General features: G+C 46.8%; 1 protein-coding gene across 2 annotated transcripts in view; it reads left to right on the top strand.

The window, feature by feature from the left end:
* CACNA2D3 (calcium voltage-gated channel auxiliary subunit alpha2delta 3) overlaps positions 1–16,009 on the top strand; it is an 874,937-nt gene extending 858,928 nt beyond the window's left edge. Inside the window, exons 36-38 of one of the 2 annotated variants that reach the window (XM_036266884.1) lie at positions 12,930–13,042; positions 13,251–13,333; positions 15,598–16,009. In XM_036266884.1, the coding sequence (XP_036122777.1) occupies positions 12,930–13,042; positions 13,251–13,333; positions 15,598–15,690 (289 nt within the window). In that variant the 3' untranslated portion in view covers positions 15,691–16,009. The remainder of the gene's footprint in view (positions 1–12,929; positions 13,043–13,250; positions 13,334–15,597) is intronic. The other variant, XM_036266885.1, reaches the window with a different exon arrangement.
* The last annotated feature ends 2,913 nt before the right edge of the window (positions 16,010–18,922 follow it).

Below are 18,922 nucleotides of genomic sequence, written 5' to 3'. Positions count from 1 at the left end.
GCAAGGCCCAAATGGAACCACAAATGGAATGCCATAATGTGTCCATTGTATACATTTTTGAATAAATAAGTATAACAAAGAAAACCCGCTCATCCCATTTAATCTCAGCTCTTAACTGTGAAAACATGGCACATTTCCCACGCTAGGGAGTGGGGCAGGGGAGGTCTGCACCAGCCTGGCTCCTGGCAGCCCAGCCGAGGTGCACCTGGTGGGCTCCGTGCTGATGGCTTCCAGGGCTCAGCTCCCGAGAGCCTGCGTTTTCCTAAGGCAGATTCCTCAGGTAAGGTGGTACCGGCTTCAGGAACCTAGGAGCGCATCACGTGATATCCTTTCATCACCAACAACACAAGGCTGTCTCAAGCAGGCTGGAACAATACCGGGAAGAGCTGAAATGCAGGCCTCAGGTAAGGCTTAGTCTGGTTTCCCGAAGGTGAGGACCACGCCCTCAGTTTCTCTGTGCCCTTCTCAGCAGCATTTCCATTCAGGAGCCCGGGGTTGCTGCCAGCAGCTCTCAGGGCTGAACGGCCCCCCTTGTTCTGTGCCGGGAGTAGAAATAAGAGTTCTGGGTTTCAGTCTGGTTGGAGCGCCTGAGGTCCAGTGCCCGGCTCTGAGACATTTGTTCTTCAGGGGAAGGAATTGTACCAGTCACTTAGGCCCAGGTGACGAGCCTGCGCAGGGCTAGGTCTTCAGCAGCACCTGGGCGGCCTGGGGGAAGGGGGGATTCCTGAATGAAGAGTCGGATATTGGAACCGAAAGAAGGCAGATGGATTAGCAAAGGAAACCCAAGCAGAGGACAGGGCCCTCTTTTCTCGGAAACCAACCAGAAGCAAAGAGGTTTCCATGTAGAAGCGTTGTCAGAATAAACAATTCTGGGCTGCTTAAACCTTGTTCTATGTTCTGTACAATTTATTTGCCGGGGAGCTTCTGCGCCTTTGAATGATCATTGTCTCTTTCAGTCTTTTCCCCTTGTTATTCAATAAGCTTTTGTTCTGAGCTGATGATATATATAAAGGGTCTGTCTGTGCCGTGCTGTCAGGAGTCTAGGAGGAGACAAAATTACCCAAATTTTAAAAAGAAATGGCTCTCTGTCTGGTACTCTGGGGGCTGGGGGTGGAGAAGGAGAGGGAGGAGGAGAGGGAGGGAGAAAGACACTAGCTAGCTTACTCACTGTGACGTACTGTGGGTAAACCAGTTTCTGCCACCCAACCTTAGAAAAGGTGATATCAAGGGACTCCCGGGGGAACGGCATTAGTATCCACTCAACTCCTCAAAGTGAAGCATCTGCCCTCATGACTTTTGCTTTGAGCTCATGATTTTCCTTTATTTTGTTCCTGGTTTCTTAATATGTGGGACCTGTGCCTCCTACCTGACGTCCAGAGGGGCCGCTGGCCGAACCTCACGCCTACTGCTTTCGAGGGTAGCTGTTCCATATGCGCCCCTGGGTGGCCAGCGGCGAGGTTTCTATGGTTTCAGAGCTCAGAGTTTTCAGACTGCTCCAGCACAGGCAAGCCCGGGGTGTTGGAGTCTTTCCCCGTCGTTTGCAGTGTGCAGTACAGGATGGGGGACGGGAAAGGCTATTAGCATCTCGTCCACGGCCCTTGGAGGGGAATGTGTTTCATGTGGTGACATAGGTACCTGCCACAGGAGGATGAGGGGGGCATGCTTCATGGGGAAAGGAACATTCCGGAAGTCTCTCAGCACTGAGTTGGGGTTCTCAAAGGGGCCGGGAAGAGGTAGCTGCCACACTCAGAGCCTTGCTGGTCTTTGCACCAGCAGCATTACCTGGGAACAGGTGAGAAAGGCAGACACACGGGCCCCACCCCAGCCCCGCTGAGCAGCTCGTTTGGACAAGCCTCTTGGGTCATTTGCACGTGCGGGGGTCTGAGGCGCGTCCCCCCAACTCCTGCACAGTAGGTCTCTGCACACTGGCGGTTATATAGCTGGAAATGGAGAGGCCTTGGTCTGCACGCAGGGATTCCAGTGTGATGTGTTTTAGGTGTGGCCCAAGCACACGGGTCGATAAAACAAAACGGAAAGATCCCGGGTGATTCCAGTGAGCAGCCCGGGCTAGGGAATGAGCTCCGCCGGGTCTGGGCGCTGGAGGAGAGGCAGCACGGTGCACTCAGGAGCCCACGGCAGGTCGCCTGGTCGTCGGGGAAGGTGGCTGGGGGCTGGGGGCAGCTGAATGCCTCAGGTGGGAACGGGAGCCAGCTGGACCGCCCAGGTTTGCTTCTCTCCCGGGCAGACCGCTGAGGACATGCTAAGGTTGTGGAGACGTGTGAAGAGGGAGATGGGGTGGTCAGCCTTGTACTGGGAAGGACTGCACCACCGCAGGGTCAGAGCGGGGCTATGGCAGGGACACCCGTTGGAAGACAGATATGCCAAACCCCATCCAGGTTGGCACGGCCAGCTGCATAATGTGTGGGCCCAGTGCAAAATGAACACGTGGTACCTATTTAAAAGGCAGGGGAAACATCATTAAAGGTCCTGGAGGATAAAACACCTTTCTCCTTTCTGTGGTCTCTCTTGGCCTCTTGTATATGTACATAACTATGTCTACATACGTTTGCTCTTTAGCATTGTGCTCCCTCAGACACGGGGGCACTCGAGGACCCCCACAGGCACCCCTGGGTCCTGCTCCCATGACCCAGTGGCTGCTGGGTTCTCCCTTCTACCACTGGACTGAGGTGCCGTGTCCTGAGAGGTGGACTCAATCTGCCCTTCCCACCGGCTCACCACCCCAGCTCATGGTGGACAGCCACTCGACAAGGCCCTCTTGGCACAGGACATATCTGGTACCTGGATGGGGCGGATGAGAGGTTCACCCCTGCTGAGTCACAGGCTGCATGTGCTGTGGGGCTGCCAGCTGCTGGTAGCTGAACCCCAATGTTTTCTTGGAGTTCGCCTACCCACCTGCCCGCTCTGGCCCCCAGAAGGGCGCGGGCAGGAGTTGGCAGCATAGAAAGAAACAGTTTCATGTTGAATCGGCTGATCTGGAGACAGAGCTTATGCCCTAAAGCCCCAGCTCCCTGCTGGCGTGCAGGCTACAGATCAGATAGGGCAGACCCAAAGGCCCGCTATAATCTGGGTTGGGGGTCAGGGTCATGCCGGGAGCTGGTTGGTCGGACGTGAGGTGAGGGTGAGAATCATTCCTTCAGGTCTGGAGGACAGTTATGAGGTTGGTCCAGGGTCCCTCTGTCCCCTCCCATGGGAAAGTAGCCAGGGGGTCATTCCACCTTAGGGCCCAGGAGCTGAAACATAACTTAGGTCAGGATGTATCTTCAGCCTGCCAGAGGTCCGGACCTTGTGACCATTAGTCAGGTCTGGCTACTGTCTTCTGCTGCTTGGGGGTTACTGGTTACCCAGGGGAAAGGAGAGAGAGAGATGATTTCTAGAGCTCGGGTTTAAAACTGGATTTAATCAAAGTCACAGAACCGTCGGTTTCACTGCTACCATGCCTCAGCCCATCCCACACCTGTGCCCAGACCACTGCCAGGGCCGGAGGGTCATGGGTATCTGGGCTGGGGCAGGAGCTAGGCAGCTGAAAACCTCTCACCCTTTCTCCCCCTCATGCATTCTGTATCATCCCCTGGATTTCACTTAAAAACACACATCCAAAAACACGCCAAGCCGCTCCTGCGTGCAGAGCAGTGAGCCCCAGGAGACAGCCCGTGAGTGCGGGCCCTGTGTGCCCGCATCCGCCCTTGCCCATACAGCCCCCAGGAACCGGACAGGGGCGGGTGGGCTGCAGAGGCATCGAGGGGATGGTCAGGTTAGCACATGGTGATGTTCGGAGAGGAATGTGTTGAAAATCAAGATCTCTGGCTTGTGCGATTCTTAGGTGGTGGCACAGGAAACAGGAAATGATTGCTGGGAGTGGGGCAGGGGCGCAGCCTAGGAACCCGTGGCTCCTTCCCGTGGCCCCGTGTGAATCAGCCCCTCTCCGGTTCAGCTGCGTGTCTGGTCCTTTCAGACAGTGAGTGATAGTGCAGGGAGGGAACCACCGCTTCTCCCAGCACTAATGAGCTCTGAGTGTCTTCTTCTGAAATGTGATGCTAAACTTGGTTCAGAATCAAGAGCCTGTTTCTGTTGTCTTTAGGACTGTTGTCGGGGATGGGATTTTTGTCAAATGTCACTTAGGCCCCTTGGAACAGGTCCCAGCACTCCGGCTCTTTCCCAGCCCCATGTGGGGTGTCTCACACGAGTAGATTTACCGGGAGGACGGAGCAGGGTGTCACATGGGGATCTCTTCACAGTCCCAGTTGAGGTGAGGACAAAGGACCCTCAGCACCACAGGTTCCAGAGAACAGCCTTGAAGCCGGTACAAGGTTAGGGTTGGAAGCCCTCCCCACCACCCCACACCCCCAAGCTTATTTGAGGGTATTCAACTGGCCCCCCTTTGGTGTGCCTTTGAAGACTGGTGAGGGGCCTAACGAAGAAGCGATCAGCTCATGGATTACCTGCTGGGAGCTGATGGGCAGTGGAGAACCCTCCAGGAGACCCTTTTCTGTATTTGGGGGTGCTTGAAAGAAGGGGAGCCCAGCACTGGTGGAATGTCCCCTAGGCAGCAGTCATACTGATATGTTCATGAGCCTCTCTGAGCAGGAGAAGGGGCTTGGAGGGAGAGGGCACGGTTTGGAGAAGGGACCGCAATGAGGTGGCCTATGGCATGTTTCTCAGGGTCGGTGGACAGAACGGAAGATGGCTGTCATCTTGCTTAAACCCAACCAGAGGGCTGCTCTCCAGGTGAGCCCCCCAAGGACAAGGGGCTGTGGGTTGACCGCTGCTGGCAGCAGCAGCACGGGTGATGGAGTGGGGGCCATGTTGAGCTCTGTGTCCTCTGAAGGATCCATGATAACCTCACAAGCAAACCAATATTGGGCCACATGGAGGGTCCCAAAGGCAATCTGTGTTGGAAAGCAAGCCGCAGTCAGAGCATTACTCTTTGGCTGGTGCACAGAGGAAAATGTTGCCTCTTTGCTGCTCCATTTCCCCAAATACCGCGGATCCATTTCCCCGAATACCGCGGATCCATTTCCCCAAATACCGCGGATCCATTTCCCCAAATACCGCGGATCCATTTCCCCGAATACCGCGGATCCATTTCCCCGAATACCGCGGATCCATTTCCCCGAATACTGCAGAAGTGAGAACCTAGAAACTTGAAGAGCAGTGAGCATACAGCTTTGAACTAGACAAGAAATTAGAGCATTAAACTGGACCTGCCTAGTTTTATTAACCTCAAGTTGTCAGAAAGTTATGAAATGTCTACAAGGTACCATTTAGAAATGAGACAGCAGGAATTCAACATAATGGAGTGAAAACAGAGACCCCAAAATAGTAATTGTTTCCTATTTCTATTTCCGTTAAGCTGAGACTCCCTAAGCTTGTCCACTTGAATTCGGAGGTTGTCCCCCTGGGGCATGCTGGGTCGCTCCTTCACGGTCCCATTGAAATCTGTCTATTCCCTTTAAATCTTTACATCAGTATTCATAAAAAGAGCTTTTTCCATAGCTTTTGAAAATATAATTTTGGTTCTGTATCAGGATCCCTCAGAAAGGAAATTTGAAATATTTTCTTCTTTCCCTGTGTTCGGAAAGTTTCATTATTTTAGAACTCCATGTGCCTTGGCCTGTGGACATGATTCACCCGTGGAATTTCCTGGGCCCCCCACGGTCGTGGTGCGCGGGTGAGGCCTGCTCTTCGTTCCGCGTGTGCTCTGCGCTGCTGGTCCCCTCCCCTCCCCCACGCTGGTCCCGGGCGTGGCCGCAGGGTTGTGCTGGAGCACGTCCTGGATCTTTACTTTCTAGTTTGAATTTAAACATCTCGTCACCAAATGTTCGCTCTTCACAACTTTGGGCCCACGTTAGTGGTGGTGCATTCTGGGGTACATTGCGGGAGGACAGGCATCGCCCCACCTTCAAACAGAAGAGGGTGCTGTTGGAGATCCACAGTGACGGACCCAAGGCCCTGGAGACTGGTACCATGTAGAACAGGATCAGTGACAAATTCAAATGAAACGCCCTGTGACTTATGCGTGGTCTTTTATTTTACCTTGGGATAAAACCTGGAAAATGTATAAATGGTGAAGATCGATAAGGGGTGAAAGACTTTGAAAGGTTTGGAGATTCTGTCCTGCCCTGACAATTTTTCAAGCCACAGTTTTGTACCCAGTCAATGAAACACAAGCCAACCAAGTTCTCCAAGTGTGCAGCCTGGGGGCCTCTGGGCAGCTCCTCCCTGGGTCTCGCCCGCGCATGTTCCTTCAGGGGAGTTAGGGAAGCAGGATTCCTTCCTCATCTGGACGGCAGAGCCCCTCTAAGTAGATAGCCTGCCGCAGATATCGTCTCTTGTCAGGGGAGGCGAGGCTGTCTTGAAATCCCATCATTTTCCCTCTGGCCCTTCCCAGTCGGCAGTGAGGCAGAAGGGAGGACTGGGTTATTTCAGTTCCGGCGGTGGACACATCGGAATGGCTCCCTCTCCCCTCCTCTCCTTCCCTGGAGGACCTAATTTATTTCACGCGCTCCGACCGATCCCTGCTGAGAAGCCCGCTGTGCTCCGCGGAGGCATTTCCCTCTTGCCTCTTTTGGCCCCCAGGCAAACCCACCAGGCCAAGGTTCCTCCGCACGGTGACGTCAGTCTGGCTGCTGGGCCCAGCTGGATGGAGGTGTGTTTTATGAAGTTCAACCCTGCACCCTGAGCCATAAATACACATTGTGCACATAAATGTACAGCTAACATTGCCCAGACCCCTTCGAAGCACCATGTTAATAAGCAGACAGTAAGTCTTTAAAATATGGAAAAGCAGTTAATCTTTCCGCTGGCAAATCCTTTGTAGGGGGTTGTTTTCCTTTGCTTTAGGATCGCTGCAGGCAGGGCTTTTCAGCTCCTAGGATTTAGGAAAATAAAGAGAAGTTTGCTGTGGAACTTCACGGACAACACTCGGGAGCCCTCCATGGAGAAGGTGCGTGTGTCACAGACAGGGACGCCTTCACTTGCTGTCATGAAGCATCTGTGTGGGGTACCCTCTCTGGGTCTGCACTCGAGGAGCCTGAGCACTGGTGGTGCCCCTCTAACACCACGTGGGGGGGCCTGTGACGTGGACCCACGGCGGGCCTGGTGCCAGGGGCCTCCGCTCTGGCCGCTACTCTAGGGAGTTACTCAGTCTTCCTCACCTCTAAAATGGGCACAAGGATGTCTTATCATACAGCTTCTGCTAAGAGTTGACGTATCCTCTCTGAGTCCCCGAGTTCCTTTTTGTAACATGAGAACATTGATACTCTTTGCCTTGAGCATCACATTCCACTTCTAAGTGTTCTAAGAAGACGTGAACGCATTCTCCTTAGAAAGAACTTGGGCATGACAGGTTCAGTCTCAGCCTCCCTTGACAATGATTCCGCCCGTCTTCTCTCCTGTCCTCTCCCCTTCCCTCCTCCCTTGCTCTCCCACGGATGACGCTGTGGACGGATCAGACCTGAGGGTGGGGATGGGGCTCAGCAGACAGCAGGTGCCCGGGAGCCCATACAGGCTGGCTTCCCTGGAAAGGCGGGGGCAGTTTGCAGCTGGCCTCTGGCCCTCTGCGCTGCCATGACGTCCAGTAATCCCGCCGTGTGTCCCGCTGTGGAGCAGCGGCCAGTGCTGGATTTAAGGATGATGTGGGTGAGAGCCAGCGGGCTGGGGTAACATGGTCTGTGCCCTACAGATATTTACTGTCACTGGTCCTTCGATTCCTCTTATCTTTAGGAAGATACTTCATATGTTCTTTAATACTTGCGTTCAACTCACTTCAGCTCTGTTTTTTACTCCATTTATTCTTTCTATGTCTAACATACGTCATGGGATGCTTACTGATTTGTTATCTATGCCCCATACATCGAATAAGTCTTATCCATCCCATTTATTCTTCTCATTCTCTTAACGGGATTAAATATGCTTAAATATTCATACCTTATTTATAATTTTGCAACATAATTTTTCTATTTGCTATGTTTTGGATATCCTTTCCTAACAGTAAATAGAGATTTCTTCACCCTTTTATCTGGTGCCCAGTAGACCATAGAATCGCATACTGTTGCTTCTCCATGACCTCCCTGGTGATGGATATTCAGGTGGGTTTGTACTTTTTCTCCTCTCAGCGAACGATACTACTAAGCACATCTTTCTAAATGGCTTTCTGGGGTCCTAGACAAGAGTTTTTCTTACTGAGAAATAAAATTACTGAAAAAATAGGATCTAAGGGATTTCCATTGTAATAATAACAAATGGCTGTAAAAATTCACTTTCCCACCAGCGATGTCAAATAATCACTTCTTGAAACCCTCCAGTGTGACGGGAAGACAGATTTGAAATTCTGCCATTCTGCTGGTGAACGGTGCATTTTATTATTTTAATTTATGTTTCTCTAATTTTTAGCGAAATATATTAAATATGAAAACCATATATTTATATGGTTTGTCCCACAGCCTTTGTACTTCTCTCCAATTGTTCGTTTGTCTTTTTCTGTTCAGTCAAGTTTGGTCATTGTCTTCATAAAGGAAATCTTGGCATTTCATAGTGATTATTGATACAATCAGTGGTTCTTTATCTCATAAATATTTTCTTCATTGGGTATTGCCAGTGTCAGGGAAGGGGTGTTTTTATATTCTGATTATGTAATTGGTCAGCTTGCTGAGTTCTTTTATTAGTTCCAATAGTTGGTCAGCGGGTTCACATGGGTTTTCTAGGAACACAGTAATATCTGTTCTCTGGGTGATTTGGTTGGATTCACTTGGGGGTAGATTTTCAATGAGCATTTCAGTTTTTTTATGGTTATTGGTCTGCTTGTGGTTTTTTTGTTTCTTTGTTTGTTTTGTGGTACGTGAACCTAGCAGGAACCGAACCCAGGACTCTCTAGTCCACAGGCTGACACTCAACCGCTGAGCCAAACTGGCCAGGGCTGCTTGGGTTTTTTATAGCTTGGACAAATGTTGATCATTTACACTTTATCCCCAGAGGTGTGTTTACTCTAAGTTTTCAAATTGTTTACGATAATATACATAATAGTCACTTAAAATGTGTTAAATGTCTCTGTGTCTTTGGAGTTTTAATATGACTTTGTGATATCTTTCTTGATCAGAAATGCCAAAAGTTGATTTATGTCCATGTTCCTTTAAACCCGAGTTTGGTTCTTTTACTTATCTTCACACTTTCATTTCCATTTTATTCTTCTGCTTTTATCTTTATAAATTTACCCTGTCATCGACTCCGTAAATGTTGACTGGGACCCTGCGGTGTCCCAGGCACAACTGTAGGTGTGGGATAACGGGTAACCCCGGGCAGACAGAGCAGCCTGCCACCTAGGGAACCACCGTGGGTGCGGGCAGACGGCGAGCAGGGGAGGAGCAGCAGAGGTACAGGAGATTGAGGAGAACGGATTCGGTGGTGTGGTGCGGGCTCCAGCCTTGTCCGACTGGATTTGTGAAAGGAGGAGAGAAATGAGAAAGTAGACAGAGAGATGGTGAATTATTCTTTTTAGAAGATTTACAATGAAGGAGGACAGAGAAACAGGGCAGTAGCTAGAGGTAAGGTTAAAGGAAAGTTCTGTTTTTCTGAGGTGGGAGACAGGGCATGTTTGTAACCGGAAGGGCACGCCTAGTAGCCGGAGGGGACTCTGCGCGGTGCTCACCTCTCTTCGCTGTCATCAGTCACGTCCTGCCTGAGAGCTGGCCTTGGGGAGGGGCATCAGTACCCAGCCCAGGGCCCCAGAGGGAAGACCACAGAGAGGGCACAGGTGCAGCTTATGGTTTTATTTTTCTAGCCTCTCGATTCAAAAATTTAGCTCACTTATTTGCAAACTTCTTTCCCTCATAAAAGTAGTTAAGGTCATATACTGCACAGATGTGAGACGGGGTTGTTCTCAAATTCTCAAGGATTAATTGCTTGTTTTCTAATCTTTAATTATTACTGCTTATATCATTTGCTATTCATTTCTCATTTTACCCGACCGTAGAGCGGAACATGTAAGTGATGCTCTCTGCTCTTGGGAGTGTGTTGCAGTTTCCAGTGTTTGAAAATAACTTACGGGGCCAAACATATGGTGATGGAAGATGGTTTGACTTTGGGTGGTGGGCACACAGTGCAGTACACAGATCACGTATCACAGAAATGCACACTTGAAACCTATATAATCTTAACCAATGTCACCCCAATATATTTAAATAAAAAGAAAACTTATTTTGTTCATTATATTCCATAAATAAGTGAGATCATATGATATTTGTCTTTCTCTGACTGGCTTATTTCACTTTGCCTAATACTCTCCTAAATAGATCCAAAGACATGGAAGTAGGAAACAGACAGACAAACCTCAGAGGGAGGGTGGGTGGGAGGGTGGGAAGAGATAAACCAAAGAACTAATATGCATATGTGCACAACCAATGGCCACAGACAACAATACAGTGAAGGGGGCGGAGACAGGAGCTGCAAAGAGGATCTCAAAGGCGGGAAAGGAGTGACATCTGTAACAAAAATAAATATATAAATAAATTTAATTTAAAAAAAGAGAGAATAACTTACATTCTACATGGTTTAGATCTCAAGAGGTTTTGCTCCATATTTTAATAGATCATGCATTCATCAATCATTTCAGTATGTCTGTCAGTTTGCACACTGTGATCATAAAAGTTCATGTCATCCCTTGTTATACCATGTTAATATGAAACATTATTCAGATTATATGAACTGTTTTCTTTATTACATTTTAATAATTCCCCCTATGAATATTTGCATAATAACATTAAGCTGTATCTGTTCCTCTCTTGTGTTGTTAGTATTTTTCTGGTAAATCTTTTCCTATCATTTGACATCTTTTCCATGTTATTCTATTTTAGGGGTTTAGGTTGCAAGCATCATAAAGCTAATATTTTGCAAATGCCATTTCAAAGTCTCTGCCTTTTAATATGTAAATCTAATCACCTCACATTTATTGTGATTGGTCATTTTAGACTTATATTGTCCGTTTTTCTGTGCGTGCATTAGTTACTATGCTATTTAGCTATTATCCCTAAATTTTAAAGCATAATTTTCTATCATTACCTACAGTTACCGAGAATCAATTTTCCTCTGGACCCGACATACATTTTACTTCCTCTATGTTGCTCTGTTTTCTTCATTTTAAGTATTCCCATTGAGAAGTTGGTGTCCTCTTCATTCCTCTTTAAGTAATTTGTTTCTAAAGGAGGTTTTAGGATTGGTCTATATCTTTAATGATCTGAAGTTTCATTCATGCTTGAATGGGCCCTTTTTAATGGAAAAAAATATAATTTTTCACCAATTGGAAAATATTCTCTCCCTTTGGAACTCTATTTCATATTTTTATCTCTTTCTCCTTTATTGTACATCTGGTAGATTCATTTGGCTTAATTTTCAAGCCAACCATTGGTTCCTTCAAGAGTTGTGTAATCTTGGTTTTGCATTATTCTGAGACTCTGTTAATTTTCCCCCAACGTGGAAATCATGGCTCTCTGAAGAGGGCCATCTCAGGTAGGTTGTTTTGATTATGATAGACCTGATCCAGCAGAGAGGCCAACGGCTCATGTCCTTGCACAGGTGAGAAGACACTTAGCATCAAAAGGGGGATGTAAAGCAGAGATGTTCAAAGTTTTACGGAGACAGTTAGCAAGGTGGCATTTTTTTCTCAAGCCAGGAGTAGTTGTGGAGAAGGGTGGGTGATGGTGGTTTAGGCATTGGGGGAACATCACTGAGCAGTGGCATGTCCTGTTCCTGGCCGTGGATGAAAAAATAACCTTAACTAATTGTATCGTGTTCGATGAACGGGCACTGTGCATTCGTGGGATGGAAGCCTGCTGGGTTGTAATCGCAGGGCATTCCTGGGTAATTCAGCACATGAAGTGGCAGCAGGTAGAAATAAAAAGGGGTCCTTTCCCCTTCTTTCTAGTTTCCCACAAAGCAGAGGGATGCTTCTTCGATTGGGTGATTCTTGCAAAGCACGGTGACACACTCTAGAGAACAGAACCAATTCGCTGAGACAACGATGAATGAAGATAAAATATATGGAGAAATTGAACATTCTGTTAGATTATAGTCCCTTTCATCCAATGGGATTGAATTTGATGAAATATCGTAAGAAGTTATATGACAGGGGTTCTAGGCCTGGGCTGAATATCTACCTAATCTGTTAGCTCTGAAAGAATATGGGGTTTTGGTCTCTAATTTGTTCCTCCAAAAACTCAGTAGCATTTCTCATTAAAGAAATAGTTCCGTGGTGGTGCTTCACTGTGCTGGGTAATGGAAGAGGCAGATGTCATCAAGCTGTACTGATGGACCCAGAATGTCAGAGCTGCTGTACAGAATCAGCACCGGCACAATTTGGACTCTGAGAAGGATGGAGCTTGTTAAAGGGCTAGCATTAATATTCTCTATTACGGCAGACATCATGCAGAGCAGCACAGGGGAGGGTTTAGAAGGTTCACTTCATCTTTTGTCATCAGTGTGATATAGCTTCAGTCTATCTTTGAGGAAAGGAAGAGAGAAAAATCCACTTAGAAGAACATCAAATGCAACTTTTGATAACATTTGGGAAGAAAATGAGGCTTGAAAAAGCCTAACCTCTTAAACCTTAGAAATTGAGGCGAATTAGCCAAATTTGACTCTATTGCTTTGTACATATAAAAGACCAGTCTTCCCAGGGTGAGTTTTATGAGCCATGTAAGGCTGTAGCTATAGGTTATAAGCTATTGACTTTTTAGTGAAACTTGGTATTTGAAAGTGAAGAACCTTTATGGAAAAAGGCAACTTGAGCAGTAAATAGTCTCTGAAGCTTGATTTCCAAATTGTGTTAGCTACCTCCCGGGGGAAACGTTTTCCTCGTGGCTCTTTACTTGAGGAATGGTAAAGGACCCCTCACTGCGTCTGTGCCTCTTGTTCCACAGGTCCTTTGTCATCCAGCAAATCCCCAGCAGCAATCTGTTCATGGTGGTGGTGGACAGCAGCTGCCTCTGCGAATCCGTGGCGCCCATCACCATGGCGCCCATTGAAATCAGGTATATCCTTTTGTGCATAGGTCCAGTGCTGCTGAAGCTGTAGGCGATCAACGGTCGGGATACCTGGGCGAGAAATAGGGGGGAGGGGAAACTGGCATCTGTCCGTTGTCGGAGAGAAAGAATGATCCAGGGAGTTTAGGGTTAACTTTTAGGGCCAGTGCCCAGTGGGGGAAAGCAATGTTTCGGAAATACGCCTTAACTACAGTCAACATAACGAATCTCTTAAGTGTGAACGTTTAAAGGCCCAGAAGATCCGCAGGCGCCCGGAGTCTTGTCACGGCTTCCATCCTGAGGTCAGTCTGCAAACCCTTCCGTCCTCCTTCCCCGCCAGCGTTGCCAGGAGACTCGCTGTAGCTGAACAGGTGGCTCGTGGGGAAACAGAGCCTTTCGGGAGCATCAGAGGAGAATGTCCAGGAAGGCAGACCGTTCCCTGCCCCCCATCCCTCAGTGCCCTCTCAGCCCGTGCTAACAGTCTGTTCTGTGCACATGACGGTCAAAAAGCCTCTTCGCTGTCTTTGCGACTGAGGATGTGGTGTCCTGTCCTCACCTTCCGCGATTCACACGAAGTAGCTCTGATCATCTTACTTGACTTATTTCAAATTGTGGTGGAAATGATCTCCCCTGCTTACGTTCAGACAGCCTTTTATTTGCAAGGAATTCAGGTGAAGCGAAAGTGGCAATCTGCATGCATGTCAGCTAGAGGGTGCGGTGTGTGCAGGGGGCGCCCCGCCGCCAAACCCCAAAGCACATCAGTCACAACCATAGCGGCGCCCCGTTCACACGGACAGCCTCAGTCACAGTGAAGTCGAGCTGAGTGTCAAGAAAGGTGAGTTTGGAATAGATTTAGGTAAAGTTTAAGAGAATACTTCCTGCAGTACTATGAGTGAAAATTTTAAGTATAACAAAAAAATATATTTTTTTAAATTAAGTTCACACCCACCCTGAACAAATGGAAAGTTTGTCTAGACTACTTACTATAGGGAAACTGGGAAGCTATCTTTTTTTTTATTCTACCAGAGGTAGCTGAGTATTAATCTCATCTTGAAATGGCATGTGATTTTAATGTTATTTAAACTAAGTCTTAGAAAAGGTTGTAATGTCAGTATAGCACCAAAAGAACTTGGACTTTATTGAGAAGATTTGCTTCTATATTCAAATGGGAGTTCAAGTTCAATAGTAACATAGTATACATATATATGCTGAAAAAAACCTTTGATAAAATTTGATGATCACCCCTAATAAAAGCTCTATGTAAAATGCAAACACAAACAATAGCCCTCAAAACACTAAGATTGCTTCAGTCAAAACCAGAGCTGCATTCTTAGACAACTAAAGGCATGAGAGTAAAATCTTCTCGAGCTAATATGATTTGCTTTGGTAACTTGATACAAGACGAACATTTTGAAAAATCAGATTTTTTTCTCCTGTAAGTTTCTGGATGTAGTAAGATGAGGTCAGTGGAACAGAATAGAAACTCTTACATATGACAAAGGTTCAATTCAAAAGGAAGAATATAAATTAGACTTAAATAGTAAAATAACAGTCTCACAAGAAATCCTAGGGATTGGGGAGAACTTCCTATCTAAGACAAGAAAGCTATGGAAGAAAAACAAATGTATTTAACTCTGTAAAAATCGTAACTTTTCTCTGGAAAAAGATTACTTAAAGTCAGCAGCCAATTTATAGAACTTGAAAAAAGTATTTATAAATCAAATGATAAAGAGCGCTTTCAAATTGGTAAGTCAAACAACTGCATATAAAAATAAACCGTGAACGTGAAAGATACAAGTCACTGGGTGATCAGGATATGCAGGTAACAGTAAAATATCCAGCTATCGCCATCAAAAGCAGAAATACCATTTAGGTCTATAGTCCCAAGACTGGGCATCTCTGCCAGGCACAGGGGCAAAGGCCATTGCCTGGTAAGGACCCACTCTCAGCATTCTTTGTAGCAGTAGAGAGCGGATGAGAAAACAAATGCCCATCAATAAGAAAAGAGCCGAGTGAAACAGAGCTAGAATAACGGTGTAGGAGAAACTTATATCAGTCCACGGATAAAAAGCATCCTGCTGAAAGTAATAAATGATATTATTCCATTTTTGTAAAACAGAGCCTTCCTTCCCCCAAATGAAAAGAAAGATGAAACAAAACCTTTCATAGCCAAAAATGATCAGCCCCCTTAGATGTGATTTGTTTTTTTTTTAACTTACATTCTGACAGGGAAAAAAAACTAGAAAGCCAATATTTTGCTTTTACAATATGATCCCAACAAACATCTGTACCAATGAATAATAGCCCTTTACCTCTGGACTGTTCTACCTAAGAGTATGCAAAGAGTGATTTTGAATATGTTACACATTTACAACTGAGATCAGAGATTCTCATCGCTGACTTGATGACATTTAGACAGGTTCATCTCCCTGAGTTATCGAGGTCCCCAAAGACTTTGTTCATGCAATTGAGGAGTGGGGAGGGGTCTAGGACTCAGAATAGCTTGCCCAGGTGAAGGCATCTTGGACTCGGACACTGCTCTGACCAACCCCGCCTTGCCCTGCAGGAGAATGCGAGAGAATGTGGGGGTGCACCGAGTCTCCAGGCCAAGATGGTCCTTATCCTGTTTCCTCTGCTTCTGCTGCTCTTCTTAAGGTGACACTGACCGGGATGTTCTCTTGGCATGCTCAATTATGGATCAACTGTGAACCAAACTATGGTGCGACATAGGAGACATGAAATATAGTCCAACCATCAGCATCTCATGATTTTAAACTGTGCGTGATATAAACTCAAAGACCTGTTGACAAAAAATGTTATCTTTTTACTTTGCCAGTCATGTAAATGTGAGTTTGCTACATGGTAACCACCCTTCATCAGAAACGGGACTGCCCATGGGCAGTGTCCCTTCTGCGTGAAACCCATCGGAACCAATTTAAAACTGTGTACTTTTTAAATAAAGTATATTAAAATCATAACCTTCTTGTTTGGGTTTTATCATCACTTTATTGCTGAGGATACAGACTGAAAAGTGCATGACAAACTTAACCATTCCAGACACCAGGAAAGGATGACTGTTGGCAGAGACTTTGCTCTAAAGCAGATTCCAGGCAAATATTTAACAATTATTTTGATGCTCCAATCTCAGTTATAAAAATATTTACAGAAGGAAATAAAAATATCATCTACATGGGAAAATTTATTACATAGAATCCTGAATTTTATTGAACTAAACTTCAATAGAAATCATAATATGGATGAGAACACACGCTCCCATAATATTCAAGTTTGGAACTATTTGGCAGTGGAAATAAAGAAGTCATAAATCCTAGGAATTCATTGTGAGAAGACTTGAAGAAGGAAAGGAACAATGACTACAAATGACTCTCAAGCTTATTGCTTGAGCATTTGGCTTCTGGCTTTTCCCATAAACAAGAGATGAAATTAGATCTCAAATATTACAAGATGTGAAACTACCCAGACCTGTAAGCATTCCTAAAACACTGGTTCCCGGACCAAGGAAAGCAGATTCCATTGTATCATGGTTACCAAATAAAGTGAACTAATTTCCGTGCCTAGGTAGAGTCGACAATGCCTTGCTTTATAGGACAGACATCTAACAGCCATGTGCAGAACACCACTTAAATCCTTTAAAAAAAAAACACAAAAAAAAACCACATTCTGCTTTTGATATTTTAGAAAAATAGATGTTATCATACTACTTTATACTAAAATGAGTCCAATATTTATAGGAATACCAGTACTGCCTTGTGCTTCTGGAAGTTACTATGCCCCAGTGTTAACAACATCACACTACGTACTGTCACTTGTCACAAAGTGCATTGACAATGGCCCTCATATTGTGACTATCGTGGTCATTAATATGGTTCGCTTCTCTGCACCAAGGAATGGATTCATTTGTTGCTCACGCAAATACCAAAAATGAGTGGTATTTACACTAACTGATTATAATGTAATGTTTTTACAAAAATAATGTCACATGACCCATCGTTCTCCATTAAAACTCTAAAGAACTGCCAACAGCAGGTTAAGCATATTACTTTGTAATGCCCATAATTTCCAGTTAATGATGTCAAATATGTGCAATATAAACATTCATAATTTCCCTGTCGCATTCTAAAGAGTGGAGTGGCGTCATTCTGAGGATATTGTTGGAGACATAGGGACAGCATGGTTGAGTCACACTATTGACCATGGCCCTGTGGGCCGTCACCTTCACGTGAGGGACCCGCCCACCCAGACCTCAGATTCTCTGTTTGCTCAGTGGCTTCAACCAACTCACCCCTCGTTCATCTACTCAGATACCCACTTGTCTCCAGAGAACTGTGTCCAAAGCAGGAGTCCTGATCCCTCTCCAGCATACTTCTCACTGACAGCTACTCAAACCAAAGCCCACCAATCTCCTCAGCCCACCACTCAGCGAGTCTCAGGTGCTCTGCTCCCCACTTCTGCCCGCCCCTCGCCGCCCTCATCCCAGCCATTCCCGCCCCTCGCACTGCACCCTCACTGCCCCGCCCCCAGCCACTGCCCTCTCCAGGGGCCCTGCCTCAGCCGCAGCCAGAGCGCTCTCTCTAAGACCAATATCAGAGCATCCCTTTGCTCACTACAGTTGGAAAATAGACCCCTCATCATCCTCTGCAGAAGTGGTTCTCAAACTCTCCTGGGCATTTGAGGAGCCTGGGAGCTTTCAACAGTCTCCCCACGGTGCTGATATGGAGCCAAGTTTGAGAACCACTGGCCTGTGGGCCACACAGGGTCTCAGCTCTGGGCTCTGCCCCCATTTCTGGCCCTGTCCGAGCCACTCACTGTCCCACACTCAGGGCACTCTGCTGGCCGCCTTCAGCCTTTGAAAGCCCAGGGCATTTGCTCTTCCTGTGCCCTCTGCCCGCAAGGCACATGTCCTGCTCTTTCCGTGGCTGTTCCCTTACCTTCCAGGCTGGGCTCTCATATCCCTTCCGCAGAGACACCCCGGGAAGAGCCCTCCCACAGCCAAGCGCACCCACTTTCTGCTTTCTTTACATCTGCATGATCCGTTTCTCCCACCGTATTGTAGCTCCGTGCAGTCGAGGACTTTTCTGACCTTGTTTGTGGCTCTGTCTCCAGCTCCCAGAGCAGTGTCTGGCACAGAACAACAAACCACCACCACCAATCACAAGCCCAGCAATGAATGCGCACTGAGATCTGACTCTGCCTGGTGCTGTTTAAAATACTTGCTTGTCTAATTAACCCTTGGGATCCTCACAATACACCTGGGGAGCGGGTGTGATTGCAGGTGAAGAAACAAGGACACAAGGAGAGGAAGTCACTTTCCCAAGGTCACACAGTTGGAAAGTGGCAGAACTGGAATTTGAACCCAGGCAATTGGGCTCCAAAGTCTGGTTTCTCAGCCAATCAAATACTGAATGAATGAATGAATGAATGAATGAATGAATGAATGAATGAGCAACAACCTTGTAATGGTACATCTCAGCATGTCCCATCCACTGATATGATGGTCACTTCCCCAAGCTGCTGGGCTCCCTGCTCTCCAGTACAAGCCTGTCAGCTCACCTCTCCCCCACCCCCGGCCAGTCTACTGTCCATGCGCTCTGCTCTCTCTTCACTTCTCCCTTAATCTAGCTCGGAACCCGCAATCCACAATGCAGTGTAATGGTTACCTGGACTGCCGAGCCCACCTGCATAGACCAGTGCGAGACCCATAAAAATCTCAGTCATTGGTCCTCAGCCCAGTCCAGAAACATATTCTCCCCTGAGTCAGATTCTATCCCACTACCCCCAACAAATATTTCAAACTTACTTCACTCTTCTTAAAACTTGGGCCATCCTTGCTGCCCTCCCAATGCATAGGTTAATGATGAAAGAAATGTCCT

Source organism: Molossus molossus, unplaced genomic scaffold (genome assembly GCF_014108415.1).
Source record: "Molossus molossus isolate mMolMol1 unplaced genomic scaffold, mMolMol1.p scaffold_m16_p_18, whole genome shotgun sequence".
NCBI classification, from domain to species: domain Eukaryota; kingdom Metazoa; phylum Chordata; class Mammalia; order Chiroptera; family Molossidae; genus Molossus; species Molossus molossus.
Note: the sequence above shows the minus strand (reverse complement) of the source record. Positions and strands in the feature narration are given on the sequence as shown.